A 10,667-nucleotide genomic window follows, 5' to 3' on the forward strand; every position below is an offset into this window, starting at 1 on the left:
GGTTGCAGGTTCGCTCCCCGCCTCTTACCATCCAAAAATCGCTTCCGTTGTGTCCTTGGGCAGGACACTTCACCCTTTGCCCCCGGTGCCGCTCACACCGGTGAAATGAATGATGAATGATAGGTGGTGGTCGGAGGGGCCGTAGGCGCAAATTGCAGCCACGCTTCCGTCAGTCTACCCCAGGGCAGCTGTGGCTACGTGAGTAGCTTACCACCACCAGGTGTGAATTATTGATGGGTTCAGAAAAACATGTAAAGCGACTTTGGGTACTTAGAAAAGCGCTATATAAATCCCAGGTATTATTATTATTATTATTATTATTATTATTTAAGATAAATAAAGACCAAAGGCATCTCTGCCACACCTGGTGTAAAGGTCACATGACTGCATCAGTCAATATGGGCGTTGGAGGCATCAGCTTCTCTGATGGCACAAACGACATGAAGCAATCCCAGCCTGGGTGGAGCTTCATGCACACACAAGCCAAACCTCATCACTTGACCAACAATGTGAAGACCTCTTTTGCAGGTGGTGCCACCAGCCCTTTAAACCGAGTCATCGCCCAACCTTTTGACGCAAATTATTCTGAGCCTTTAGCCTAGGAATTGGACTGTGACAGAAATGGAGAAGTCACTACTATAGCTCATGTGGTAAGTGTGTGTGTGTGTTTGTGAGAGTGCGTGTGTGTGTCACCTTCGAGCAGTTCTTGTTTCACACACTGCTGTTTGTCAGCGTATGAGGAACTCAAACGCTTTGCTGGATGTCTTGTCCATGGCAGGCACCTCTGACATTCACTGCTGCGGGATGGCGGTCTGACAGAATTCATCTGGTACTTTTTCAACCCCAAATATTCTGACTGGGCAGTGTGCACCTGACTAGACTACAACAAGAGGCCTACTGGGACAATGGTACTGTAGTTTTGGACTTTTTACACATCTTCTATCTTGTAGTTTGTACTGGCTTTTTTGAGGGGTTTTTTTTTTTATACTATCGAAGCAAAACCTTACTGATACATGCATTCAATTTTGGATTGGAATTGCGGGGTTCCATTATTATATTTTTTTTAACAAATTAAGGAACCCTGCTGTTCCACAGGCTGCATGACTCCTCCTGGCATGAGAAGTGTGCAAACTGCACAGCCTCCTGAGAACCAACATCCTCCGTAGTGGACATTTGTGGCTATTTGTTTTCTCAGACAAACAAAATGGACTGAAAACAAATGTCCACTGCGGAGGACGTATGTACTCATGCTATGTAGATGACTTTGCACCGTACAAAATTGCAGAACGAGCCGCAGGCCGATGCAGGAAAAGGCAGCGCGACAACCCGTTACTACTTTGAGCTGAGTTTCACAAGAAGCTGCGGCGTGGTGACAGAGGAGGAAGTAGAAGACGACAGAGGCCTATAGTTTCTATCACAACACTTCCTCTTCAAACTCCAATGTGTCTTCACACTTGCAAGATCGCAGTGTGTACAATGCACTATGCATGCTAAAATGTTCAGTCCGCAGTGGAGGCATGCAGCCATTATAGATTTGGACTGTGCGATTATAGTCTGAGTAATATTCACGCATTCATTGATTTTACAACAAAAAACGTATAAAATCACAAACATTCTGTAGCGATTTTTATACGTGTTACAGTCGTAAACAAGAGGAATAAAATAATATCATAATAATAATACAAAATAATACATATAAACAAAAAATATTAATAATAATAAATTAATAAATGATTGATAATTGTATTATTAATCTAAAACCTAGATTAACTTTATTGATCTTCCAGGGGAAAATGTTACCAATCTCAAGTGTTATTGTCATCAACTGTCATCCATGCCTATGTATTTATTTTTAATCAGCTATTTTATGCTGTGTTGATCATAACTGGAATGCACATAATTAGCTCCCATGGTATAGTGCTGTTGTTGTACAATCTCCTCATGTTATTGTTTTACTAGGGGTGCAACGACTAATCGATAGAAATACATTTCAAGTATATTGATCATACTTGCCAACCTTGAGACCTCTGAATTCGGGAGATTGGGGGGTTGAGGTGGACGGGGCGGGGTTTGGTGGTAGCGGGGGTGTATATTGTAGCCCGGAAGAGTTAGGGCTGCAAGGGGTTCTGGGTATTTGTTCTGTTGTGTTTATGTTGTGTTACGGTGCAGATGTTCTCCCGAAATGTGTTTGTCATTCTTGTTTGGTGTGGGTTCACAGAGTGGCGCATATTTGTAACAGTGTTAAAGTTGTTTATACGTCCACCCTCAGTGTGACCTGTATGGCTGTTGATCAAGTATGTCTTGCAGTTACTTACGTGTGTCTGCAGAAGCTGCATACAACATGTGACTGGGCCGGCACGCTGTTAGTATGGTGAAAAAGCGGACGTGACGACAGGTTGTAGAGGACGCTAAAGGCAGTGCCATCACGGCACGCCCTCAATATTGTTGTCCGCGTGAAAATCGGGAGAAATTCGGGAGAATGGTAGATTTTCGGGAGGGGCACTGAAATTCGGGAGTCTCCCGGGAAAATCGGAAGGGTTGGCAAGTATGAATTGATCCAACATCGATTTAAAAGGAAGTCGATCGATTTTATCGGTACAAGAAAAAGAAAAAACATTGGATTTAAGAACGGCAGACTTTATATGAAGTTTAGCACTTAAAAGTTCAATGTTAAGTCTGTTTGCCCGTCTGTGGCGTCATCAAAACAAAAATGGCGGTATACCTATGGTGGCCGAGAAAGGTCAGAACAAATGCAAACGCCACTAATTACAACATGAAAACTTTTGCTACAGCACAGTTGTTAAAGCCACAACAAATACAAACGACACAACACAATAATATAAAGCCACAACTTAACTTTAAACCACAAAGGATGCGACGGACAAAACGGAAGAGGCAGCGGAGCAAGTTCGTTGACGGACCAGCTTGAGATGGAAAGTTAAAAACCGTGTAATCAACACTAACAGTATATTCAAACTTCATAAAAAGTGAAAACATTTTATTTATGACTGAAAAAGTGGTCACACTTTGCTTACTTTTCCAACTTCGTTCATTACACCCTCGGCCATTTGGTCTGCGTGTCGCTGAAATTTGTCTGCTGTCACTTCCGTTACATCTTTGTTGTTTTGTGTTTATTAAGATTAGAGTAGTAGCAGATCAAACCACCGCTCATTTATTCCGAAAATATTTGGTCACATTTAATTTCTCGGGTAAATCTACTGCTAATTTAACCTGAAGAGATCTTGGTCGCACTTTATTTTTTATATTAATCGTGTATTATTTTTATGTAGAAAAACAAAAGCAGAAGGAGCAGGTCAATCTACTGGTAAAATGTTGGTTACTGTACTTTTATTGAACATTTTTTGAATATTGAAAATGTGAGCAGAAAATGTTTCCTATTGTTAATTCAACCTAAAGTGTTGGTTGCACTTTATTTCAATATAATGAAAACATGCACCTGGGGATAGGTTGATTGGCAACACTAAATTGGCCCTAGTGTGTGAACGTGAGTGTGAATGTTGTCTGTCTATCTGTGTTGGCCCTGCGATGAGGTGGCGACTTGTCCAGGGTGTACCCCGCCTTCCGCCCGAATGCAGCTGGGGTAGGGTCCAGCCACCCCGTGACCCCGAGAGGGACAAGCGGTAGGAAATGGATGGATGGAAGATGTGAATGCATTGGCCATTAATTGTTGTGTACTTATTTGTTTGTATCCATAATTCATTTATACATAATTCCCTTACAAGAAATAACAGGAATTTTGGAAACTTCACATGCAGTGTCCGGGATACACTATTTCAGTGGTTCTTAACCTTGTTGGAGGTACCGAACCCCACCAGTTTCATATGCACATTCACCGAACCCTTCTTTAGTGAAAAATAAAAAAAAAAATTTTTTCAAATTCAAGACAAAGTTATATGTTTTTGTTAACACTTTAGTATGGGGAACATATTCTAAGTGACAAAGACTTAATTTAGAGTTATTTGGTTAGGGTTAGGGTTAGGGTTAGGGCCAGGGTTAGAGGGTTAGGGTTATAATAAGGCCATGCCGAATAAGGCATTAATAAGTACTTAATAATGATTAGTTAAGAGCCAATATGTTACTAATTTGCATGTTAATAAGCAACTATTTAATGATGAATATGTTCCCCATACTAAAGTGTTACCATGTTTTTATACTGGTGCACAAAATGAACCGTCCATGAACATCACCTTGTTCAAACAGCAAAACCAACACAGTGCATAAACTCACAACAAATTACACACCTGCAAATCAGTGTGACTTCTGCTGTTGCCGTATCCGTAATACGCCGATAGGGAGAAGTTTTTATTTACACAATGAGTCGGGTGTGTTTTGACCTCCGCCAAACCCCTGACCCCGACTCACCGAACCCCTAGGGTTTGATCGAACCTAGGTTAAGAACCACTGCACTATTTATTTCACAGTCACACTGCTTGATTTTTTTTGCAAAAAAATGACTGCATCGATTTCAACTCACTGAATCGTTTCGGATCGTATTGTTCTAAATAAACTAACATTGTCACTGAATCGTTACAGTAAACCTAAAATTCTGAATCAAATTGAATCGTTGTTAAAACAATTTGTAACACCCCTATGTTTTACACTTGCAATATTACAATTCCTATAGTTTATGCAATTCAGACAGGAAAAAGCAATCTCTAACATTAAATGATCTCTGAATGAAGAAGCCCTTGACAGGAGTACCTGTTGCTGTTTGTTTACACTGAACTGACACAACTCTAAGCTACTGTTAGTATATGACACATTTTTATTTACCTCCCTATCAACACATTTCTTAATTTTTTAAATCTTTCTCATTCTTCATTATTATGTCATACCTTTACATTGGCGTGCACCGAATCGGACGTAGTAGAGTATTTAGCCGCAACCTTCTTTTGGCAGGTTTTGCAAATGTGTGAGCCATCGTCTTCAATGCCTCCCTCGTCATTTTTGAAGTACCTGAAATGTTACCACATTGTCAACATCAGCTTTTTTTGTGGGATGGTAAAAGTTTATTGCTTTGTCCTGTTGCCATTTTAAAATAACGTAGAATAGGTCCAGTTTTTGTCACGTGCAGATTATGCCGAAAAGGACATACCAGCATTATGTCGGAGGAGGACTGAAACACAGGGTGAACAGCCATTGCAATTAAATAACTGTGACGCTTTTTGGTTTTTTTGGTTTTTTTTGTCCTGTCCTGCTACTCAGGCAAATCATATAGTTGATGTAGATGCCCATATCGGCTGTACAGATTTGCTTTACAAAAGAGAAGTGTGGGATACTTCTCTTGTTGCCTTATTTGTATTTGACTTTATTAAATGGGTTTATATTATTATTTGGTGCAGGTGGGCCGGAGCAGGAGAGGATAGAAAGAGGAAAAAAACGAAGACAGAGGGAGAAATTGCGGGGACAAGAGGGGGATAAGACAAAGAGACAACAACAATAACAACAACAACAACAACAGAACAGCTGTAGTGGAATTTCTGACTTTCAGGCGTACTGAAATGAAATTTTCATATTTAAACGGGGATAGCAGGTCCATTCTATGTTTCATACTTGATAATTTTGCGATATTGCCATATTTTTGCTGAAAGGATTTAGTAGAGAACATTGACGATAAAGTTCGCAACTTTTGGTCGCTGATAAAAAAGCCTTGCCTGTACCGGAAGTAGCGTGACTTCACAGGTTGAAGAGCTCCTCACATCTGTACAATGTTTACACCAGCAGCGAGAGCGATTCGGACCGAGAAAGCGACGATTACCCCATTAATTTGAGCGAGGATGAAAGATTCGTGGATGAGGAAAGTGAGAGTGAAGGATTAGAGTGCAGTGCAGGACGCCAGGGTGTATCTTTTTTCGCTCTGACCGTAACTTAGGTACAAAGGCTCATTGGATTCCACACTTTCTCCTTTTTCTATTGTGGATCATGGATTTGTATTTTAAACCACCTCGGATACTATATCCTCTTGAAAATGAGAGTCGAGAACGCGAAATGGACATTCACAGTGACTTTTATCTCCACGACAATACATCGGTGAAGCACTTTAGCTTCGGAGCTAACGTGATAGCATCGTGCTTAACTGCGGATAGAAACAGAAGAAACATGCCCCTGACTGGAAGGATAGACAGAAAATCAACAATACTACTATTACTTCTACTATCAGGAGACACCGAACCAAACCCTGGACCTGTAACCACACGGTTAATGCTGTCCAGCCTGACGAAGCCTAGCAATGCTGTTGCTAACGACGCCATTGAAGCTAACTTAGCTACGGGACCTCGACAGAGCTATGCTAAAAACATTAGCTCTCCACCTACGCCAGCCCTCATCTGCTCATCACCACCCGTGCTCACCTGCGTTCCAGCGATCGACGGCGCGACGAAGGACTTCACCCGATCATCGGTGCGGTCGGCGGCTAGCGTCGGATAGCGCGTCTGCTATCCAACTCAAAGTCCTCCTGGTTGTGTTGCTGTAGCCAGCCGCTAATACACCGATCCCACCTACAGCTTTCTTCTTTGCTGTCTCCATTGTTCATTAAACAAATTCCAAAAGATTCACCAACACAGATGTCCAGAATACTGTGGAATTTTTCGATGAAAACAGAGCTGTTTGTATTGGGACACAATGGTGTCCCAATACTTCCGTTCAATCCGTGACGTCACACGCAAACGTCATCATACCAAGACATTTTCAGCCGGATATTTCCCGGGAAATTTAAAATTGCACTTTATAAGTTAACCCGGCCGTATTGGCATGTGTTGCAATGTTAAGATTTCATCATTGATATATAAACTATCAGACTGTGTGGTCGGTAGTAGTTGGTTTCAGTAGGCCTTTAAAATACAGTGTCATAGTAGGCCTATGTATTCATTAAAAACAATGCAGAGGTTGTATTTAGCAAGTATATTGTAACCCATCCATCCATCCATTTTTCTACCGCTTGTCCCTTTTGGGGTCGCGGGGGGTGCTGGAGCCTATCTCAGCTGCATTCGGGCGGAAGGCGGGGTACACCCTGGACAAGTCGCCACCTCATCGCAGGTATATTGTAACATTACACACAATTTGAACAGTAACACTGTTTGAATATAGGGGTAAAAACTGCTACATTTCAATATTTACCTCATTTTCTGCACTATAAGGCGCACTTTTAAAATCCTTTTTTTTCCTCAAAACTCGACAGTGCGCCTTATAACCCGGTGCGCCTAATGTAAGGAATAAGTTTGGTTGAACTTATTACCCACCTCGAAGCTATTTTATTTGGTACATGGTGTAATAAGTGTGACCAGTAGATGGCAGTCCAACATAAGAGATATATGTAGGCTGCACTATGATGGCAATATGTCTCAAGTAAACAACACTAACATTTTAAGTGTTCCATTAAAAGTATAGAACACTACACACGGCGCTCAAAAATCTATCAAAATGTTTTGGTACGACTTTGGTAAGCTATGAAGCCGCACCGCTTGAAGGATTGTCGGCGCATTAAATATACAAGTATTATTATGGTGTGTGTATAAGGTAAGACATATTATCTGGCGTTTTGTTTCGAATTTAATGCAAAAGCAACTTTTCTTGCCTTCTGGTACCTGCTGATCTGTATTTGGGATCTGCATAAATCCTGAAAAAATGCGCGCGTCCGCCTTTGTAGTCTGTACCGACTCCATAGTCGATAAGCTTTTTTTTTTTCTCTATCTTCTTGTTATGTGACATTCATCCTCCACTGTTGCCATTTCATATCTGTCAGTAAACTCACCATGAAAGCGCTAAAACATACCGGTGTAGTGAGTTTACATTATTCACCCAAGGAACTTTAGTTATTAGAGAGTTCCGGTCGGACGGTTTTTCACAGGACACATTTCTTGTGTTGTTGTTTCCAGATGAGGAGATGCTGCTCCATTATTGATTTAAGTAAAGTCTGAATGTCATTAAAACAGTTAACTCCATCTTTTGACACTTCTTCCACTCCCGTCCTTGCACGCTACACCGCTACATCAAAGATGACGGGGAGAAGACGCTGCCGAAAGTGAGCCAAGTAAATAAGAGCGCCCACAAAACGGCGCATCTGGAAGCGACTGTCAGAAAGCGGCTTGAAGATGATCTGTAAAACATATATGCAACATTTTGACCAAAGAACCACCATTACATGTTATGTAGACCACAAGGAAGTGTTTTAAATTTAGAGAAAAAAAAATTATAATATGACACCTTTAATGTGCCCTATAATCCGGTGCGCCTAATATATGAAAAAAAAAGATTAAACATAGACCATTCATCGGCAGTGCGCCTTATAATCCAGTGCGCCCTATGGTCCAGAAAATACGGTAATTTAATGATAATTTGGCATACTACTAGAAAGAGCCTGTGTACCACCAGTGGTACCTGTATCACAAATTGACTGATCTAAACTTTCCCTTCATACTTTTTAATATTAACAAGTGTTTTTTTGTGTAAAAGCCTAGAAGACAGATACGGAAAAGCTGAATATTTACTATTTGACATGAAAAACACAAAAATGTTGCCATCCTACGCCAGAAAAGTGTGTAAGTAAGTGAGCTCTGATTCGGATTCCGTAGATTACTATACACCAATTTGAGAAACATCCCCCTCTTGTGGCGAGCTATGAGGGCGACAAATAGCCCATGTGATGACCAACCCCCGTTTTTGATTGATTGATTGATTGAGACTTTTATTAGTAGATTGCACAGTACAGTACATATTCCGTACAATTAACCACTAAATGGAAACACCCGAATAAGTTTTTCAACTTGTTTAAGTCGGGGTCCACGTTAATCAATTCATGGTATGTTCACATGCACCCAGAAAGTATTCCCAGCGCTTCACTTTTTCCACATTTTATGCCTTTTTTTAACATTCATGAAAATGTTTTTTTTTACTCAAAATTCTACACTGAAAAATCCCTAACATGAAAAAAGTATGTTTTTAAAGTATGTTTTAAATATTTATCATCGTTTCCTCTGTGTGTGTGTGTGTGTGTGTGTGTGTGTGTGTGTGTGTGTGTGTGTGTGTGTGTGTGTGTGTGTGTGTGTGTGTGTGTGTGTGTGTGTGTGTGTGTGTGTGTGTGTGTGTGTGTGTGTGTGTGTGTGTGTGTGTGCGCGTGTATTGCATGATCTAGGCCAAATACCACTGGCAGAGTCAAAATGTCAAACAAAGTGGAGTGGACGACATGGTCCTGCTGTCCAAGATCACAGAGGAGGCCATCGTAGAAAACCTGAAGAAAAGATACATGGATGATTACATTTTTGTATCCTTTCTGCACTCCGATTGTTGTGCAAACATGAAGTTGTGCAAACATGAAGTTTTGATGCTTGATGTTATTATGTGTCACTACTCTATAGGAGGGTTGAGTACATCTCCAGCATTATGCATGAATTAGAACATATTATTATTAGGAGTGTCCCAACCCAATATTGATATTGTATATCGGTCCGATAAAAAAACAAGTATCTGACGATATCGGCTTGCATGTGTAATCTCCAATATAAGTGCCGATACAAACTGGACAGACAGTTAGCAAATGAAGAAGCACACAAGTTTGATCTTTTCTTGTACTTTAGTGAAATCATTAACAAAAGGTAAACATGGTAAGCAACAGGCTACTTACTAGAAGCAGCTACACAACAGTTAATCACACTATAGCACACAAGCTAGACATGCATGATAAGTGTCCTTAATTGAACTATATTGCAGTCTAAAACACAACAATTGTCATTATAAACAATAATCATAGTTGCATATTACTTACAGATACAAAGTTTCCAAGGCAAAAAATGTATTTGAAAGTATTCAGTTACAAATGTGTCCGCATCATTTAATTTCCTGCGTGATGACCTTAATTTAATGAATGATTTTGATCACAGAGTGTTGGTAAAACACAATTTACCACTCCTCTTCAAAAGCATAAATCTGTCATGTGGTTAGTGTTAGTGTTTTCATAACTACCATTGTTCTCTGACTAATTTCACTTGTAGCCTATTTTAGTTGAAAGCCAGTATTATAAAGCACTCTTTGCTGATCTCGGACCGATATCAAGACACCCGTGGTACTACACCACCGTTCAAAAGTTTGGGGTCACATTGAAATGTCCTTATTTTTCAATGAAGATTACTTTAAACTAGTCTTAACTTTAAAGAAATACACTCTATACATTGCTAATGTGGTAAATGACTATTCTAGCTGCAAATGTGTGGTTTTTGGTGCAATATCTGCATAGGTGTATAGAGGCCCATTTCCAGCAACTATCACTCCAGTGTTCTAATGGTACAATGTGTTTGCTCATTGGCTCAGAAGGCTAATTGATGATTAGAAAACCCTTGTGCAATCATGTTCACACATCTGAAAACAGTTTAGCTCGTTACAGAAGCTACAAAACTGACCTTCCTTTCAGCAGATTGAGTTTCTGGAGCATCACATTTGTGGGGTCAATTAAACGCTCAAAATGGCCCGAAAAAGAGAACTTTCATCTGAAACGAGACAGTCTATTCTTGTTCTTAGAAATGAAGACTATTCCACAAAATTGTTTGGGTGACCCCAAACTTTTGAACGGTAGTGTAAGTGTCACGTTAAAGTGTGATTGTGTAAATGACACTTAACACAACTTTAGAGGCAGCAAAAAAAAAAATACAGTATTT

At 40.2% G+C, this 10,667-nt stretch overlaps 1 protein-coding gene across 2 annotated transcripts in view; it reads left to right on the plus strand.

Annotated features, from left to right (window-relative positions):
• Positions 1 to 385: 385 nt before the first annotated feature.
• LOC133634983 (unconventional myosin-If) overlaps positions 386 to 10,667 on the plus strand; it is a 10,869-nt gene continuing 587 nt past the window's right edge. Inside the window, exons 1-3 of one of the 2 annotated variants that reach the window (XR_009822001.1) lie at positions 386 to 650; positions 779 to 908; positions 9,152 to 9,280. Coding sequence is in view for 1 of the 2 variants with exons in the window: in XM_062027642.1 (XP_061883626.1) it covers positions 906 to 908; positions 9,152 to 9,280 (132 nt within the window). In the remaining variant the exon portion in view is untranslated. Of the gene's footprint in view, positions 651 to 729; positions 909 to 9,151; positions 9,281 to 10,667 lie in introns of those variants that run through there. The other variant, XM_062027642.1, reaches the window with a different exon arrangement.

This window comes from Entelurus aequoreus, linkage group LG19 (assembly GCF_033978785.1).
Source record: "Entelurus aequoreus isolate RoL-2023_Sb linkage group LG19, RoL_Eaeq_v1.1, whole genome shotgun sequence".
Lineage (NCBI taxonomy): Eukaryota > Metazoa > Chordata > Actinopteri > Syngnathiformes > Syngnathidae > Entelurus > Entelurus aequoreus.